The sequence below is a fragment of the Aethalodelphis obliquidens genome, unplaced genomic scaffold (genome assembly GCF_003676395.1).
Source record: "Aethalodelphis obliquidens isolate GAN/ISIS:26980383/991018 unplaced genomic scaffold, ASM367639v1 scaffold89, whole genome shotgun sequence".
Classification (NCBI taxonomy): Eukaryota; Metazoa; Chordata; class Mammalia; order Artiodactyla; family Delphinidae; genus Aethalodelphis; species Aethalodelphis obliquidens.
Window position 1 is genome coordinate 104,509 of NW_020838033.1, and position 19,070 is coordinate 123,578.

Consider the following 19,070-nt stretch of genomic DNA (forward strand, 5'->3'; position numbering starts at 1 on the left):
GAACTCTAGAGAACATTGCCAGACCAGATAGATGAAAGTGACTTCCCACTTATCTGGAACTGATTAGCAAGAAGTCACGTAGTAACTTCATGTCAGTGGACTAACCATAGCAGACGTGATCACTAAGCTTTCTCTAAGACAGGCTGCTTTGGCTTGTCTTTTCACTTTTTATTTATTACTATGAGATTTCAGAATTTTCTTTGCAATGTGTCGAATTTAAGAATGCTTTTTATTACTCAGTGACGTTATGACATATATTTTTTAGGACGAATTTCTGAGCATTGTATACACAGTTCACATACCTCCTCAGTGTGACACTCACATGATTTGTTTATGGTTTATGGGGCTTAATTATTTTGAGTTAATGGGCTGGGGACATGGGAAGAAATGTGAAATTAATGAAGTGATGATATCACTATCCCAGTTTTTAGTGACATTTAACATTATCAGATTTCTGGATTAGCTGAAGAAATGAATTTAGCTAAAAGTATAATTTGTTCTTTAACATTTTAATAGCTCCTAATATTATGACATCATCTCTAATGCCTTTATTTTTTTTAATTTATTTATTTTATTTATTTTTGGCCACGTCGGGTCTTCAGTGCTGTGCGCGGGCTTTCTCTAGTTGTGGCGAGCAGGGGACTACTCTTCACTGCGGTGCGCGGGCTTTTCATTGCGGTGGCTTCTCTTGTTGTGGATCACAGGCTCTAGGCGTGCAGCCTTCAGTAGTTGTGGCACGCAGGCTCAGTAGTTGTGGCTCGCGGGCTCTAGAGCGTAGGCTCAGTAGTTGTGGCGCACGGGCTTACTTGCTACACGGCATGTGGGATCTTCCCGGACCAGGGATCGAACCCATGGCCCCTGCATTGGCAGGTAGATTCTTAACCACTGCGCCACCAGGCAAGTCCCTCTAATGCCTTTAAATTGTCCTTTGGACATAGAAAAGAAAAGAACTAGGGACTCACAGCCCCTTATTAGAAATCCTAGAGACCAAATGTGTTTTGGAATTTAGAATTTTTTGGATTTTAGAAAAGTACAGTGTGTGTAGCATATATTATGTAACACCCCTTGCAGACTCTGCAGCATATTTTTTTTTTTTTTTTGCAGTATGCGGGCCTCTCACTGCTGTGGCCTCTCCCATTGCAGAGCACAGGCTCCAGACGCACAGGCTCAGCAGCCATGCCATGGCTCACGAGCCCAGCCACTCCGCAGCATGGGGGATCCTCCCAGACCGGGGCACGAACTCATGTCCCCTGCATCAGCAGGCAGACTCTCAACCACTGCGCCACCAGGGAAGCCCCATCTGCAGCATTTTTTGAAGCAAAATATATATAAATAGTTACATTTAATGGGCCAAATAAAGATTATAAATAGTATCACCAAGTGAGGTCTGATTTTGTTGCCGAAGTTTTGCCAAAAAAAACCTTTGAATTTTGGAATTGAGGATAAGGAATTGTAGTGCTTTGTGAATGAAGAAGCAGTCTTCATTGTAAGGACACTGTTCCTTTTATTTTTTCACATTACTCAGCAAATAATTTATTAGAAATTTTTTCCGCAAAACTTTACCCACCAGAATAAGAAAGAAGTTGGGGTCCAGGAACCTAAGTCATCCATTGCATGCAGATTTATATCAGTCAGATAGGCCACAAAACCTTTTATTTGTTTTTAAGTTTGTCTACAGATTATTATATTCTGGCTCTGTTGTTTCATCTTAGGCTCTTTGGTCTTTTTGTACCTAAAATCATCCATCAGTGTGTTCTTTGTTAGGGCTTATTTTTTATGGAACTAGACAGTTGATTGGCTTTCTCTAGTTGTGGCGAGCAGGGGACTGCTCTTCATTGCAGTGCGCGGGTTCTAGCCTATTTTTTAATTAGCTGTGTTCATGCTGCAGAGGGATAACTATTAATTAGTGCTTCTGAAAAATAAGGGTGATGTTCTGTCGAGGGAATCATGTAGACTGTTGTGTGCGCATGATCTGTCCAATCTGAAAAGCCTTTTTTCCTCAAGGCTTAGTAATTCTAGACCAGGAAAACCAGCACTAATTTCTGTACCATCTTCAGGGGCTATTGTAAGTAGTAGAGAGTTGGAGATTCTCCTTGCATTTTTACCTCCAAGTGTGTAGTACATTAGACTTTTTCGTCTAAATGAATGCTGCAAGTGGTTTTGGTTTGGCAGTTGAGAGTGTACTCACAGGAGCTTGGTTTCCAGATCATTTTACATAAGAATACTGTCTAACTTAGATTTCTTTTAGTTCTGATTTTGCAAAGGATAATTTCTGATTGCTCTTGCCTGAGTCATTTGTAAACTCTGGAAGAAAACAGATATAATTTATAGTCACAAAGATATGTAAGTATCCTTCAGCTTTCGATCAAATTAATGCAGTATGCTTGGTTGTTCAGTATTTGCAAAGCTTATTTTCTTTTTGTTGGTAAGAGCATTGTGTAAGTCTTTGAAAGCTTATGTGTGCTTATGAAACCGTAACCAAAGGGTGTTTCAAAAGAAATCAGGTTGCTGAAGAACTTGCAGGCAACAAACATTTAAATTTTAGAACTGCTTTTCAGAATAAGAACTATAATTGTTTTCTAAAAGAGTGAATTATAAACCAAAAGTTAGGGGAGCACATTTCATATCAGTAAAATCCTGCCACTCATATAATTCATTAATTAAACTGTTTGATTTCTCCCTGAAGGACAGTGTTTGTTTGGGCTTATATGGGCAGTGAAATGCCTACAAGTAGGGTTTTAAAACCCTCTCTGCCATTGGATTGTCAGTCCCCCTCAAACTAAAATTTTTTTGAAGGTAATTAGCCAGCTGTTCTCCACACTCGATGCTCTCTGTAGTTCATTTTGCTTTGTTTTGTTTTAAATTGATTAGAGAGTCAAGAACCAGGATTACCAGACTCTGAGAGACTAGAAATAATCTCCCCCATCATCCACTCCCCAACACACACACACACACACCCCCCTTGTTTTCGGAAATACAAACCTTGCATAGTTGGTTCTCTTTTCAGAGTATCCTGTGCAGCACAACCTTTCCTAGTTATGATGCAGTTTTCTTACCACACATGTAAGTAAAAGCTTACTTTAGTTTAACTTGATATTTAGAGAGGAAGATGCCAATTGGGAAGAAGCCTGTCAGTTTGTCGAGCCTGCCCATGACAGGTGGGGTACGGAGGAGCTTCTCTGGTGGCGAAGAGTTGACTCCCCCTCTATATCGAGCCCTTCCAGCACAGACAGCCCTGGAGGCCTTCCCACCTCCCCGCACTAGCCGAGAGTTCAGTCCCAGCCTCAAAACAGGTAATTGGTCACATCAGCACCTCAGGTACTGCAGAGGGTCAAAGTCTGGGTTAGGGTGGTGGGAGACAGAAGCATGGTCTGGCATGACAGATGCTGACATTAAATTTTTCTTTTTCTTTCAACTAAAAAATTCATTTTCATTAGTCTTTGGTAGTCACTTCACTAAAATGAATAATCAGGGAAGGATTTTTATTTTGTTACAAGCCACTTTTGAGCTTCAAATTCAGGTAAAGCTGTGATTTCAGTTTATGGAATTGTGAGACAACTTGTACTGTTTCATGGTTTCGTTAAAATGATTGAACGTTTTGCATTGCAGAATTCTACGTGACTTGACCTGAGGGAGAAATATGCCGTAAGGGAGCAATCTGATTAATCAGATCCAAAAATGAGGCTTTGTTCATAGCATTCCATAGCGTCTCATTCAGTAGACAGGATGTGTTTTGTATTCCTGTGTGATTTTAGTTCTGGTAGTAACATTTACCACAGTCTTAGTTGAATAACGGATTTGGAAATATAATGCCTCTATAATTTTGGTATTGAATTTGAGTGAAATTTATTTCTATAATTTCACGTTTATATATGTACAGTGATTAAGTAAGTAAGTGACATTTAATTTGAGTTGAATTGGTTAGGCTAAGCTGGTAGAGTATAAGGAAGAATGCCCTTTGTAAATGCTAAGAACAAACATGTTACCGTAGAATGTCAGAGGCTTCACTTGCATATGATGAATCTTAGACGTGAGTACAGATCAAATAGCCCCAAATCCAAAGTTGTATCTGCCTTGGCATATATTCTGCCATATCCTAACTATTGCCTTTAAACAATTTTTTATCGAATTTGCAGTCTTTAAAATGCCTTTTATATGTTGAAAAGCATGATGGGACTTAGTACCTAGCTCTGTTTTCTTCTCAGTCCTCTGTTTGCTAATATTTTTGCACCTGAAGTTGTCATCAGCCTTTTTTTTTCCATTTTAAAATGTGTTCTTTAGCTTTTGCCTTCTTAAACAGTGTATTAGGTGATCTTGATCCTTCCTAGTCTGTTTCTCTGAAGATCACTCATATCTTTATATCTAGAGAAAATTACTATACCTCTGTTGTATAAGAAATGGATTAGGACTGCAGATGCAAGTTTATCTGCTCTTTTATGGAAATACCTTCAAATGACTAAAGAACCTTTCAGCTTCTTTTCTTGTCTTTGTAACTTTTTTCTTTTTGTACTTGTTATTATGAAAGTTTTCTGTAACCTAAGTGATTAACTATAGATATTGTGAGCTCTGAATATGTTTGAATTTTTATTGCATTTGAGGTGTATTTTCTTTAAGCATTAGACTGATTTTGAAGGCGTGTGTCACGTTTTGTGAGAGAACTTGACTTTTAGGATTGGCAAAACCCAGGAACTTGGAGTAGGCATACAGGATGGAACCCACAAGGCCTCCTAAGTGACTTCCCTTTCCACTGGTGTCTATTGTGTGTATCTTCTGAGCTAGGGGCACATCTTGTGGGATTTAATGTGATTTTACTGTGGTGAAACTACGTAGGGACTACATTGCTGTCTTAACTCTGAAAGCTACGGTTTGTTTAGCTATTGAGAGAATTTATTATTTATGGGCTTCTAACTAGGAAAATGTGATTTCTGTTAGACTGTCTTTTGAAATGTTAGTGAGTAAAGTCAGCAAAGTAACTTCTTTTTAAAAACAGAGCCAAGAAAATGCATTTGTGTAGAAAGTGACATCAGCCACAGGATCTATTTTATTTCATCCATCATTCATTGAGAATAAGGCCTGTAAAGGAGAAATGATAAGTGTGAAGATACCAGACAGGCTTTATTTTAGGTTCCTTGAAAACACTGAAACTTTGCATTAGAACATTACACATCTGAGTGACTGTTTCACCTTTATCTTGAGTTATTTTTTTTAAGAACATTGTTTCCATATTTTAACATGAGTAGAAGCATAATCCAGAACTTTGTTGTTAATAATAAGTGCAAATAGTTTCAGGATGTGCTTTAGAATTTCAATTTACTTTTCTTACATTTAAAAAAAAACAAAAAGCATCTGTTTGAATGGAACATGTTTGGTCTTGAAGCACAGTAATTCTTTTCTCATTCATTTAGCCATCTGATCATCATATAACAAGATATTGTCTTAATCAACCTTTTATTGTGGGTACTGCACCTTTAATGAAATTTGGGGTTTTTTTCCTTTTCCATGTGTTTATTTTCATGGTATTGTTCAAATGTCCTTAACAACGCATGTTGGTCTGACTTGAAGGATAACTGTTATATGTTTGATATCCTCCATAAAAGCATTTTTATCATATTAACTAATTTTTTTAAAGGATTTTTTAAAGAAAGTAAGCAGAGTCATGTTTGCTTTACCTTTCAGCGATCTGATTGGTATGTGTTTTGCTATTATTATAGGCATAGTGTATTCACTTTTCAGTCTTTGGGCTATTAAATTTTTTAACACCATTACCAAAACAAGTACCAAAGTAAAATAAAATGAATTAGCGTTATTTCAAAAGATTATTCTTCTTTTAAATTTTTATTTATTTTTGACTGTGTTGGGTCTTCGTTGCTGCACGTGGGCTTCTCATTGCGGTGGCTTCTCTTGTAGCAGAGCACAGGCTCTAGTCACGTGGGCTCAGTAGTTGTGGCTCGCAGGCTCTAGAGCACAGGCTCAGTAGTTGTGGCGTACAGGCTTAGTTGCTCCGCAGCACGTGGGATCTTCCCGGACCCAGGCTCGAACCCATGTCCCAGGCATTGGCAGGCGGATTCTTAACCACTGCGCCACCAGGGAAGCCCCAAAAGATTATTCTTTAAATTATTAAATAAGATGTCAAAGACCATTATTTTTGAAACTAATCTTTTGTAACTAAAATCAAGACACGAAGTATTTTTCTATCACTATTTGACTTTAAAAATAGCCATTTTAATATTGTTCCACGTGGTGTTATTGTTTCATGAAACTTAGTTGGCTTACTACTCATCTAAATACTCTGAGTCCTAATTCTTCTCATAAATTGACCTTTTTCCCCCTGTATAAGCAGTTCCCAATTTACATTCCATATATATCTTCATCCTCTCACTCCAATTGTTATGAAAAGAGCCATAAAAAAAGAAACAGAAAAATTTCATCTTTCCTTTGGAGACAGTCCCTGCAGGAAGCAGACAGGTGGGTTACTCAGTGGCTGAGCAGCCAGTCTGAGAGTCACAAGTTGTGCAGAGGGAGGCCTTAGGCTACATTGGTTCCCGCTGTTAATAGCCCTTCAAGAATGCTAGTCTTATGTTACCAAGTCTCCCTACTTTTCATGGTTTTATATGAAATCTCCTGTTTCAGAATATTCAGTCAATTTGAAAGAACCACAGGGCAGAGGTGAGGGAGGGAAAAGCCCAGTTTGTGAACTCTGACTTAACAGATCTCTGTGCTGAAGAAATTGAAGAAGAAAGTTAGCATTACTCACCATGGGATTAGATTCCAGTGAGAATATAAGCATAAAAGATCACCTGTTCTTTAAATTATTTGAAACTTTACCAACTCAATTTTGGTTAAACAGTAACTTTTTAAGAAACTCAAATACATCTCTGAGAGGTTGGCAGTTACTAAGACTAGTGTTTGTTTAACACCTCGCTGAGATCATTTTCATTTAAAAAGTAGGAAAGTAATTTTTTTTAAGGGAGGTGTTCTATAGGAAGTAGAGGGTGGGCTTCGGGGAAAGGATTTAGGGCAGCCTGAAATTACTGACTAACTGCGTTGAGGTAACTTAAGAGATGTTTATAAAAAGAGATAGGAAAATCTCAGAATTAAACAACCTGAACTTTTGCCTAAGACCAGTGCTGGGACCAGCAAAGAAAACATTCCTCTTTTTCTTCTTGCTTGTCCATGCAGTAAGAAGAGCCCTCCTGTCACTAAAAATTATGACTAGCATGACTTCCGTGACTACCAAGAAACCTAAACCCCACTGAAAATACTGGAAACTGAAAAACAGTTGTCCATAAAAATAAAGACCTATTGGAACATGACCTGTTCATAAATTGAAGATTGCCTATACTGTTGTTTGTTTTCATTAAAAAAGAAGTCTTCGGGGCTTCCCTGGTGGCGTAGTGGTTGAGAGTCCGCCTGCCAATGCAGGGGACACAGGTTCGTGCCCTGGTCCGGGAAGATCCCACATGCCGCGGAGCGGCTGGGCCTGTGAGCCATGGCCACTGAGCCTGCGCGTCTGGAGCCTGTGCTCCGCAACGGGAGAGGCCACAACAGTGAGAGGCCCACGTACCGCAAAAAAAAAAAAAAGAAGCCTTCAGATAAGAACTCAAACAGGTAGTACTACTGTTAAGTGATCCCATTGGTAATGTTAGCTGTTTTTGTTTTTGTCTTCTTTTTTGGCCGCACTGCACAGCTTGCAGGGTCTTAGTTCCCCCAGCTGGGATTGAACCCGTGCCCTTGGCATTGAAAGTGCAGAGTCCTAACCACTGGACCACCAGGGAATTCCCAAAGTTAGCTGTTTTTTATACCAAGGATTTTCATGTTGCTGGTGTCAATCAATTTTTATTTTACCTAAAATGATTACTTAAGTTTTTCTTGATTTTAGTTTTAATACAGGTGTTTAATATTATCAGATTTATATCTTTTTTATGAAGAGAGTCTTTAGGTACTCCTTGGAGATAATAACATGTTAAAGTCATTTGTTGTGTTACTTATTATTCAGAACTATCCAAGAAATATGCTGTTTATGTAGACATTGACATAAAAGTGAATACTTAATCATGAGAAAACCTCTAATCATTCTAGTCAAATTAGTGATCACTGTTACCTTCAACGTTTCATTGACAGTGTCCATTTGTGCAGTGTCCATTTTGCAGTATTGTTCCTTTTTGGAACTCTTCTTAACTACGAATATACTTTGAAACTTAAAATTAATTAAATGCTCTTCCTTCGGGGGGGTTAGTTTTAAGAGTTACTGAAGACATGAAGAAGTCTTATTAACTGTGAAGCTGGTGGAACATGAAGCAATCTGAATATTCTAGAAGGACTTAATAACATCTTGTACATTTATTTCTTACAGTGACTACATTGCAGCTGAAGGAGGAGTTGATAGATGGAGAGGATTATAATTTCCTCCAAGGAGCATCTGATCAGGAAAGCAATGGCTCTGCCAACTTCTACATCAAACAAGAGCCCTGAGGTTGCTCAGAAACTGAGGGTGGGAGGGAAAGAATTTTACACAGGACTGATTTATAATCAATCCAGCTGTACAGCGGGGCTATTCTACTGGAACATTTTGCTAAACATAGAAAATTTCAGTTCCAGATTTTTCAAGTGGGTAGGGAAACTATTTTAGCTGTGGGGGGAAATTTTTCAATTTATAAAGATGGACAATTTTTGTGTTGTATTTGAAGCTTTTGAAAGAATTTTGTAATATTTTCCAAGTTTGGATTTATGTGCATTGTTAACAAGAACTGAAATTCTAACTTTTTTGGTAAGATTAAAGTTTAGGTAGCAGGATTGAAGGAAATGATTTAAGAAGGATATAGTTGTAAATGCAAATGAACTGTCATTACAAATGAACCTTTTTGGTACCTGTTGGGAGATTTTGGGATTTTGGAAGTTAGGCCAGTCACATCTCCAGCTTCCTCTGCTGCAGAATATGCAACTGAACGTCCCCCCCCATCCCCGCCCCATGGAGAGCTCATCACCACATAGATCACGGAAGGGTAATTAATTCTGCTTGTTGGCATTTTATTGCAGCCCATTTTAAATATTTGTACAGAAATGTTTTTCATTCTGTGAAAATTTCTTTAGAGTTCTGTATGAAACTGGAAGAACTCTGGATACTTTTATATGTTCTCTTTTAATTAAAAAATGAGTAAAATTATCCTAACACTAAAGTGTTAAACTGGAATGGTTGACAAGATATACGAGATCTCAGTCTACATGTTGAGGGGTTGGGGAAAATGCAATATTGTCCTAAGTTTATTTTATTTTCCTTACTAAAAAATACCCCACAAAAGGGATTCTCATCAGTTCTCTGCCATTTCTCTCCATCTGTGAGATAATACTTGGTATAACCACACCCCAAAACACATGTTCTGTATTACCAGGAGAATCAAATTAACAGTTGTTTAAAGCCAAGATAAGTTTAGATTTCAAAATCATTCCAGCTCTGCTTTTAACTATCCTGGATTTGTTAGAAAACTAATTTGAAAGAGAATTTAATTTTCTTAAAATTTAAAAACAATTCATACTAATTATATATATATATATATATGTATATGTATAAAATTAGTATGAATTGTCTTTAACTCTATTCAGAATTAATTTTAACAATAATAATGGATTTGGACCATTTTGAACATTCCCTACTTTAAAATTCACATGGCTTCCTTTGAAAAAAGGATATAAAGGTAAATTGGTGAAAGGTTTGCTCTCTGCATTTTTTGACTTTCTGAGTTGTGACTGAATGAGAGAGCTTTAGCATTTACCAGTGAGGTTCATAAACTAAACTCTCAGGAATTACTTGCATCTGTTCTAGAAGTGCTTCTGGGTCTTAGCCTGGCCTCTTCAGAGTGGTAATATTGACCATCTCCTCTGGAATATAGGTAGGGCTAATTAGAAATTAATCAAAATGATTAACCTCTACAGTCCTTCAGCCTATGGAATGCTTTAAAAAATGTTAATGGAAAGCCCCAGGAGACCATTTTAGGTAAGATTTTTTTTGTTTGAATTTTAAAATGCATAAAACATTAAAAACCAGCAATTTATTTTCTAAAATATTGCTCTACTTTTGGGAATAATAGCATTGGTAATATGCACAGGTTTACCTCATTCTATGCAAGAGGGGTTAATATCATAAGGTTTTATAGTTGCTACTGGAAGTAAAATTTGTTACTTTATAGTGTAAGAATGTATGGAATCGCATGTCAACATTTCTTAGTACTGACTCTTTAGGGGCATAAATGCAGACCATATCAATGCCAAGTTGATTCTCATGTGTCAGATACATGTGAATTCAGCTGTTAAATTACTGGATATTTATCTTAAACAACATTACTGAGAGGGACCTACTGTAAATGTGACATCCTCCCACTTCCCAAATCTTTAACTTTTAAGAATCTTCCTATAAACTTAAAGCCTGGAAGACTTCCAAAAAGCAAGGGTTACAACAATCTTTATTCTCAGGCTTAGTGAATTAAACCCAGGACTCCGATTCCATGATATGGGCACCAGAAGCCAGTTGTATCGTGTGCTCTAACAGTACCCTGGGCTTAGGGGCTCTATAGGGACCTGAATAAACCAGGAGGGATTTGATTTGGAGCCTGGTCATTAGTTCTGTGAAATGCTCATTTGTAGCCAGGTTTTATAAGCTTCCAGTTCTACAGCAAAGCCAGGCTCTGAGTGTTTTCAGATTTCCCACCTATTTATGAAGTGTTTCGTGTCTTAATCCCATGACCAACGTTAATTGTTGGTAAGGACTTCCTACCGAATAAACACAATCTGAAGCCCTCTTCATTGTTCAGACTCTAACTCCCTGCTGCCGATGAACAGAAAATGAGTTGATGCAGAGGAGATTTATGTCTTAGCCACAACTCCAAGTGTACAACTCAGTAGCCCCATTCTATTCTACGGTTCAAATGTACTGCTGACCTTGGGTTTGTTTTGTTTTTTTCCTGTTAGGATTATTTGGGGATTTTTGGTAGTTTAAACTCTTTAACCTTTTCCTTGCTGTGTATGAGGAAAGCTAAAGCTGTTATCAACTTCTTATTCTACGGATACTAACACGGGTTTTCAGTGTTTGTTTGTTTTTATTATTATTAATTTTGTGTGATGTGAATACCCTCTCCCGTCAATATTTGTATTATGGTGCTATATATTTGGTAATGATCCTTTACTATTGGGAAGGGATTTTAAAAATACTGTGATTAAACTGGGTTTCTTCCTTTGATTTTCATATTTTAAATAAAGCCACAGTCATTTATACAAAAGAAAAGTATCTGTCCCTGGGCAAATCTTTTGAGGACAGAGGTCAAAGTAAACTGCATAAGGTTTTTACATCATTTCTGTATGTATTTGATAAATAGATCAATATCTGTACAAATTTAATCTTTTATTTTCTTGGTAACTTGTGATCATTGAGAAAGTGTTTGAAACTTTCTCGTAAAGTGTATATAATGGCGTGAAAAATTCCTTTGGAGAAATTTATGTTCCTTTCATTTTTACCAAATTGCAAATTTTCAGCATGGATGTGAAAAGCATTAAAATTATAACTTTGTGTACAAGATGAAAATAATTCACTAAATTTGCCCTTTTTTACACAAAATAAAACGTTAAAGTTAAGTTGTATATGAGCAATTCTTTAATATGCTTTGATATTTGAGGGATTTCCTTTTTTATTCAAAATATTGAGTGCCGCCTTTTATTTATTTATTTGTTTGTTTTTTTGGCCGCGCCACACAGCATTTAGGATCCTAGTTCCCCAACCAGGGATTGAACCTGCACCCCCTGCAGTGGAAGCACGGAGTCTTAACCATTGGACGGCCAGGGAAGCCCCTTGAGTGCCTTCTATAAGCAGTCGAAGGCACCTGGGAAAGTCAGGTCAGTTCCTCCCTCACAGAACCTGTACTCTCATAAGGTAAGCCAGCACAAGTGAGGAAGAATTTACCACTGGCTGACGAGAGGAAGAGGATATGGGTGGATATATGGCCATAGCTGCATGTGAGCCAGGATCTCACTTGGAGGGAATAGGCAAAAAACACGGGAGGGGTGAGTGTGGACCCCTTGTGGGGAAATTAAATCACTTTAGTCAGAACATGGTGTTTCAGGGTTGGCATGATTGCTAGGAGACTTTTTTTTTTTTTCCAGCTCCATTAACCTCAGCAACAAGGTTCATAGGATGTAAATGAATTATCCCAGCTTGCTCTTGCTGTTTACATTAAGAGGGAACGCAGACACCCTCCTTTATCAACAGCTGATTCTGTGGGAAGTTATCCAACTTTTACTGCAGAAGCAGTTTGTAGAGAATTTTATGGATGTTAGATAGTAATGAGATGGATTGGGTATCTTTAGTAGTTAATTTCATCACTTTAGAAAAATATAACACACTCCAAGAAAGACAGAACCTAATTTCTGCCCTGCTTCCTACCTAAAATGGCTTGAAAACAGTTGCCCTAGTAAACTGGAATTCCCAGGTTGGCCTCAATTACTACCCCGAGCTCTGACATATACATTCTTCTTTAAACCCTTACGCGCCTCTTGGGAAACTAGTTTCCTAAAGTGCTTTATGCCCATGTTTTAAGAGGAACAAATGTTTCCCCAAAACAAGTAACTTTAGCACTGTGCTGTTTATCCAGCCTTGTGAGACGGGGAGAACAGCAACTATTTCCTTTCTGCAGACTCTTACTGAGGCTAGGTTGACATCCCTCTTTGGCCTGTTAAGAATTCCAAGCCTCACGAGCAGGCCAAAGCAGGGCTTGCCTATTAACAAATAATTATATAAAAAGTAATGCATTTTTTAAAATACATTTATTATATGTTTAAAATACAGTTTTATGAAAGCATAAAAGTTTCTGAATTAGTTGTCCACTTTCACACACCCAACTGTTACATAGGATTAGGTCCAACCTTACTCCAGAGGCAGTGCTTTTGTCCTCACCATAGCCTACCCTTCCTCATTCAGTTCTACCAAATTAAGTCCTAACATTCATATCCTTCCTCTCAGCTCTCACCACTCCAAATTTGACTTCATCACCCTCCAAACTCATGACTTTTATCACGTCACTTGGAAAACTATATAAAGGTAGTAAAGCACAGTGGCCAAGAGCAGAGTCTGAAGCCAGCTACTTGCATTGGAACTTGACTCCTTCACTTGTTAAGCGCTCTAACTTGACTCAGTTTCCTCAATTATAAAATAGGATACTAGTACCAACTTCCTAAGAGTTGTGAACATTAAATGAATTCATGTACGTGAAGTTCTTAGAACAACCCTGGCACAGAGTAAGCCTGTACTATACTATACTATACTATGCTATACACAGAGTAACCGCTGCTGCTGCTGCTGACAGGTACCTTAGCCACTGTGCATGTGGGTCCAGGGTGGGCACCTCCACATTAGAATGCAGGCCCCAGGCCTGCCCCAGGATCTAATTTCAGTAAACTGCCATTTAATGCAGTGAAAGCACGTAGCACACAAACATGAGATTCACTTGAAACTAAAAAATAATTTAGAAAATGTTAAATTTCTTGTCAATCATTGACTCGAAATTAGAATCCTGACACTTCTGTACCAAGCTGTTGATGTGTTTGTCGTTGTCTTATAGCAGCGTGCATAAAAAAATGTAACGTTGAGGGCGTTCCCTGGTGGCCTAGTGGTTAGGATTCTGGGCTTTCACTGCTGTGGCCCAGGGTTCAATCCCTGGTCGGGGAACTGAGATCCTGCAAAGCCATGTGGCCAAAAAAAAAAAAAAAAAAAAAAAACATGTAATGTTGAGTCTTTTATATGGAAGTGGCATGAAAAGCTTTCACCGGTTTCCTGAGAAAACAGGTATTCATAAACCCACATATTTCTGTAATCTCATTTTTAAGGCAGACTCCAGATGATAGTGAACATTTCTATTGATAGGTGCTCCTTGGCACCATTTTACAACTGTACCAATCCAGCAAAATGAACAGGCAATGCGGATTTTGTAACCACTTACTACTAGCCAGGAAATAGGCATGATGAATACCTCATCCCAGGGTAGGGTAAGAAGGGAGGTAGGGTCGCAGGGAAAATTTGTGGAGCCAGGCACTAGGTTAACTGCTTTACATGCATTGTTTCATTTAATCCTGCATTGCCATGGTATCATCCTCACCTTACAGGCGTCCTTAGGCTTCCGTTTCCTCATACGTAACTTGCCCAATTTGCAATCAACAAGAATGTAAATCTGGACAACTTGACTAGTCTATGTTTCATTCTGCCAAGTTTCAACAAATTCTTTGTACAGAAATGTGCATTTCTACATCAGCTAAGGTGGTTGGGATCTTTATTATGTTCATTATTTCCTTATTAGTTTCCTCAGATACACAGCCAGTGCCACACTTGTCCTCTTCAGCCTCACTGCTTTCCCTCCTAGAGTCTGGAAGTATACCAGGTGCTGAGAAGGATTAAATCATTTTTCCATAACAAGCAGGATTAATTTGTTCTGGATAACACTACGATAGCCAGGGAACCAAGTCACGTCTTCTTCCAGCTTAGTAACCAGTAATCACCAGAGTCTGCACCCCGTTTTCAAAGGCTTTATTGGTAGATATACTTTAGGAAAGAAACATCCATCCTACTGCTTCCAAGTTAGTGGAATGAAGGGCTGTGCCCAGGGACACATCAGGTGGTGCCAGAGGGGACTATGCTCCGTCCACCTCTTATTCATAAATCCAGTCAAAAGCACAAGACTTGTACTCAACCAGTTCTTCAGGCTTAAACCACAGGCTGATTTCCTTCTCAGCACTTTTTACTGAATCACTGCCATGAATGATGTTCCTAAGAAGGAGAACAATTTCTAGTTACATTTTAAAGTACAAAAGTCTGTTCAATGGATAAAGCAAAGGACAGTCACTGAAGACCTTTTCAGCCAGTTGCTCCTTGAAGCAGCTGACCACCCCCAAGTAGCTCCTCTTAAAAGCAACTATAAAACTATAAATAAAGTACTTAAGCCAAAAGCATCACTTGGTTCAACTTTATTATGCTTCTAAATTTTCAAAACAGCGCTTGTACCCAAGATTGCCACAAAACATTACTTCTCAAATTTTGAAAAATACAGGAATACCCAGACCAAAACCCAAACTAGATGTGACGTATTCATTATCAACAGCCATTGCTGCTGTATTTTCTTACAACGCTAATGTGCAAAGTCCAATCAAAACATTCACGATTATTGACAATCCCTTTATTCCATTTGAGTCTCCTAACTATACAAATTTTTGTAGAGATTCTGTATGAGTTAGGGAACCAAAAAGGCTAAAAGTGACACACCCTTGGACACAGCACCACAAAGGGCAGAGCCAAGGCTAGACCCCTTCCTTGCCCCACCCTCCGCACTTCCTGCCGTCACGAAGGACCCACTGCAGGCAGCTCCCTTGTGCAATGCCTTGGCTAAAATTTTAAGTAGCCTAGAGAAGTAACTATTCAAGAAAGCGTTCATCCAATGATAATTACCACCTAATTTAAACGTTCAGAATTTTCTAAAATTGGAATATGCCAAAAATATTTGTTTTAAACCCAAGTTAGGTGGCTTTGAGGAAAAGTCAGTGTTCCTTGGAACTTACCTGCCAACTTGAATGCAGAAGTCGCCACGAATGGTGCCCGGCTTAGAATCCGCTGGGTTGGTCTCCCCAAGCATCACTCTCCCTGTCTTCACTACATTCAGGCCCTCCCAGACCTTGACATTAGGGAAGAGGAATTTCATCAGTTCTGCCATTCAGGACCATTAAAAACAAACATTTACCTCTACCTAACAGCACGTATCAGTAAGACCAATCAGTGACATGATTATCAGCCAACCCCAGTAGTAGTAGGGGCCGATATAAAATACTCCATACTCCATCCCAAGTGTATTGCTAGGATAGAGAGAAAAAGTCTGCCCAACTTGGGGACTTCCCACTCTGGCTGAGACAGAGATTAAAAAGACTGAAGAATCTTTATGCAGCCACAAACTCAAAAAATAGTGGGGAAAGGGTAAAGAAAAGTGAGCAGACTGGAACAGGATCAGTGGGAAGGGCATCGCAGAAGACTGTTAGAGCAAGACATGGCAAAGACTGACATGAAAGGGGAAAATGTATTCCAGGGAAAAGCAGAAAGAAGAAAAGGTCACCCTCAGGGAACAGGAAGTAGGGCTTCTTTCCCAACAATTTTATTAACTCCCTATTATACCCTCTACCTCTATTCACTTCATTTCCAATTGGACATTAATGCCACAGGAAGAAATAGACCAGTTCATTTCTAGCACAGGATCACAGAGAACTCTTTTTAAGTTCTGATTCTCACTTCCTTTTTCCTCCCAAGTTCCCAGTTGGTCTGTAAACTAACTCACTCCAGCAGGCTGCCTTTGTAAAACAAGGAATTTGGAGCATCTGCAGAAGATGTCTAAAAAGGAACATGAAGACACTGAGCAAACCCAGTTACCTATCAGCCGTTACTTCCTTGGTTCCCTCTCCTCCAGCACAAGCACTTACCATGGCCACAACCGGCCCAGAGTTCATGTACTTCACCAGCCCTGGGAAGAATGGGCGGTCTTTCAGGTCAATGTAGTGCTGCTTCAGGAGTTCCTCAGAGGCCTGGCATTGAAGAGGAGGTACCAATTAGGAAGTAAAGTAGAAAGGCTCCCATCCTCAGAACCTGCCCACCTCCCCCCACCAGTAACACGGTAGGTTCTCTAAAAGTCTGGGTGTGTATTTTAGCTCACATTCATAAGGTGTGTATTTAAAAAAAAAAAAACCCATCCAAACCATGAAACTGATGCTATCTTAGCGGAAAGATTGTTCTGATCATGAAGACACCCTCATGTCAATGACCTGACGGATGTTATAATCCTTAGAAAGAGGTGGTTAGGGAGTTAAGTGTTGGCTGCAATCAAAGGAAATATGCCAGACAGAGGTCATATCAAACCCTCTGGCCCATTCCTAATGCCCTTTTAAACATTTCAGACGTTAACTGAGAAAGCTTGGTTTAAATTTCAGTTCTTAGGTACTTATCCCCTAAGGTCCAGATCTGTACCCCAAATTGGAAGATAAAGTTACTGCCCTATGCCAAAGGGAGCCTGCAGAGAAAGGGCAGAGTAAGGCACACCCCACCTAAGACCTCAATCATCTCAGAGTTGCAAGCTGAAGCACAAAAGGATTCCAGCCTCCATCCCGTGCCTGGGTGGACCTGCGTGGGCCCGGGGCGCAGACCTCATCCACTCCCTGCTGCCCCCCTGCGGCCCACTGCCCGTCGCAGCCGCGGGAAGGAAGCAGCCCCGGAGCCTGAGTCACGTCACCTCCGCTTAACCTTCCAAGGGCGTCTGTCCCCCCGGACCTCGGGGAAGGGTCTAGCGGGCCCGTGGAGCCCTGGGTGGGGGGTGGGGGGGGTTGGAGGCCCAAAGCAAAGGGGTATTCGCGGGTCCGAAATCAGCCAAGGGGGACTCCGACTAGGAAAAGACACTCGGATCGACGCTGCGGGTAAGGAAAACCACCCGCGACCTCGCCGCCGCGGGAGGAGGGGAGCGGGGCACGTCACCTGAAGGAACTTCATGGCCACAAGGCGGAATCCCTTCTGCTCGAAGCGCTTGATGATCTCGCCCACCAGGCCGCGCTGCACGCCGTCGGGCTTGATGGCGATGAAGGTGCGCTCCGCGTGGGCCATGGTCCTGCGGGCGGCAGGTGCGGTCAGGGCGTCGCGGCCGCGTTCACACAGGCCTCGAGGGGGCCCGGACCCCGGGCCGGAGGCCACGTGGCTCCCGCGCCCGCCAGCCGCTACCGCGGGGACACGTGGCCTGCGGGACGCCTCAGCCCTACCAGCGCCGCGCCGCAGCCCCTCAGCCGTCCCCGGGTGCCCGCGGAGGACACTCGGCAGGGGTCCCGGGGGAGCGCCCGGCCTGCGGGACCGAGGGGGCCCGAGGGCGGGGAGGGATAGGAGCCGCCGTCTTACCGGTAAGAGGGCGGGCGCGGGCGGCGACACGGGCCTGAGCCGAGAGCTTAGCGACCGGCACCGCCGCAGGGAGCCCGCGGAGGAGGGGCCGGCGGCGGCCACACCCCGGACGGCCCTCCACCCAACCCGCGAGGCCGGACGCTTCCGGACGACTCTGTCCACGCCCCGGGTTTGTAGAATAAGCCAGCGAGGGCTCCAGGGGCAGGAAGTGATTTCTACCCCACCTGGTTGTGCCCGAAGTAGAACTGCGCGCGTCCAATCCAGCTCCTGTCTTCAGTACCTCCTCACACGCGCGCACGCAAACCTCTACTGGTCTTGAGTCAGTACTTACCGGCCAGTACCATCTGCTTTTCCCCATTCACCGAGCACCCAGAGCTGCTTTCTCTCCTCCCCGTCTAGCACAAGTCCTTATCCTACCTGTGAAATCCAGTTTCCCCTTCCCTCCCCTCTGCTTGAGCCCTGCTTCAAGCCCTCCACCTCCCTCATCCGAACTGGCGGCCTCCCAATGCGCGTCCACCTCACTTCTCCCCGCAAGGAGCCTCCCTCAGCACCCTCCCCAAACACCATCTGACCCTCGGCCCCGCTTTGATGACTCCCCCTGCCTGGAGGATGGCATCCAAGGCTAATTTAGCAAAATACCCCATACCCTGCTCCCTCCTGCCTGTCTCCCCACCCACCTTCCCAGCCCAGTTAAGCTGCCCTGTTCCCACCCTGAGTTGATGATCTCTGCCCCCAGCATCATTGTGTGGCCAGGTTATCCAGTTCAGCCTGAGACACACCCTTGACAAGATTCTAGATTCTCTCATAGAAATCAGGCCTGTCATACATTTGCAGACAATCCCTATCTCTTCTCTGCCTGACAAACCACTAGCCACCCTTTGGTGGTGTCCAGCTTCCCTGGAGGAGCCAGCAAGCCCCTCCTCTCAGTAAGTGTACACTCACCCCCACCCCCACCCCTCCAGCAGTGCTTACAGCCTGAGGTGGGCAGAGCCCCTGAGTCTCTCTCCTCAGGGCGGTGAGCTGACTACAGGAATCATGTGTCATCACCCTAGTGGTCCTGGCACTGCACTGATAACCTGTGTTAGATGCTGTGACAGTCCAGGCCTCTATTATACCTTGCTGGCTT

At 41.5% G+C, this 19,070-nt stretch overlaps 2 protein-coding genes across 16 annotated transcripts in view; one reads left to right on the forward strand and one right to left on the reverse strand.

Annotated features, from left to right (window-relative positions):
- Positions 1-11,622, forward strand: part of MBTD1 (mbt domain containing 1) — a 67,975-nt gene extending 56,353 nt beyond the window's left edge. For 11 of the 14 annotated variants that reach the window (XM_027094555.1, XM_027094553.1, XM_027094551.1 and 8 more), the window contains 2 exons: positions 3,102-3,293; positions 8,354-11,622. In XM_027094555.1, coding sequence (XP_026950356.1) covers positions 3,102-3,293; positions 8,354-8,472 — 311 coding nt within the window. In that variant the 3' untranslated portion in view covers positions 8,473-11,622. The remainder of the gene's footprint in view (positions 1-3,101; positions 3,294-8,353) is intronic. The other 3 variants (XM_027094559.1, XM_027094557.1, XM_027094558.1) reach the window with 1 other exon arrangement.
- A 2,922-nt stretch (positions 11,623-14,544) lies between these two features.
- Positions 14,545-18,062, reverse strand: LOC113613524 (nucleoside diphosphate kinase B). 2 transcript variants are annotated; one of them, XM_027094292.1, is made up of 5 exons: positions 17,945-18,062; positions 17,534-17,663; positions 16,492-16,593; positions 15,586-15,698; positions 14,545-14,800 (listed from the first exon to the last, which is right to left on the reverse strand). In XM_027094292.1, exons 2-5 carry the CDS (start codon positions 17,657-17,659, stop codon positions 14,683-14,685), a joined length of 459 nt encoding a protein of 152 aa, XP_026950093.1. In that variant the 5' UTR covers positions 17,660-17,663; positions 17,945-18,062; the 3' UTR covers positions 14,545-14,682. The 2 variants fall into 2 exon arrangements, with proteins under 2 accessions (XP_026950093.1, XP_026950094.1); XM_027094293.1 differs by lacking the exon at positions 17,945-18,062 and having other exon boundaries at positions 17,534-17,777.
- Between the last annotated feature and the right edge of the window lie 1,008 nt (positions 18,063-19,070).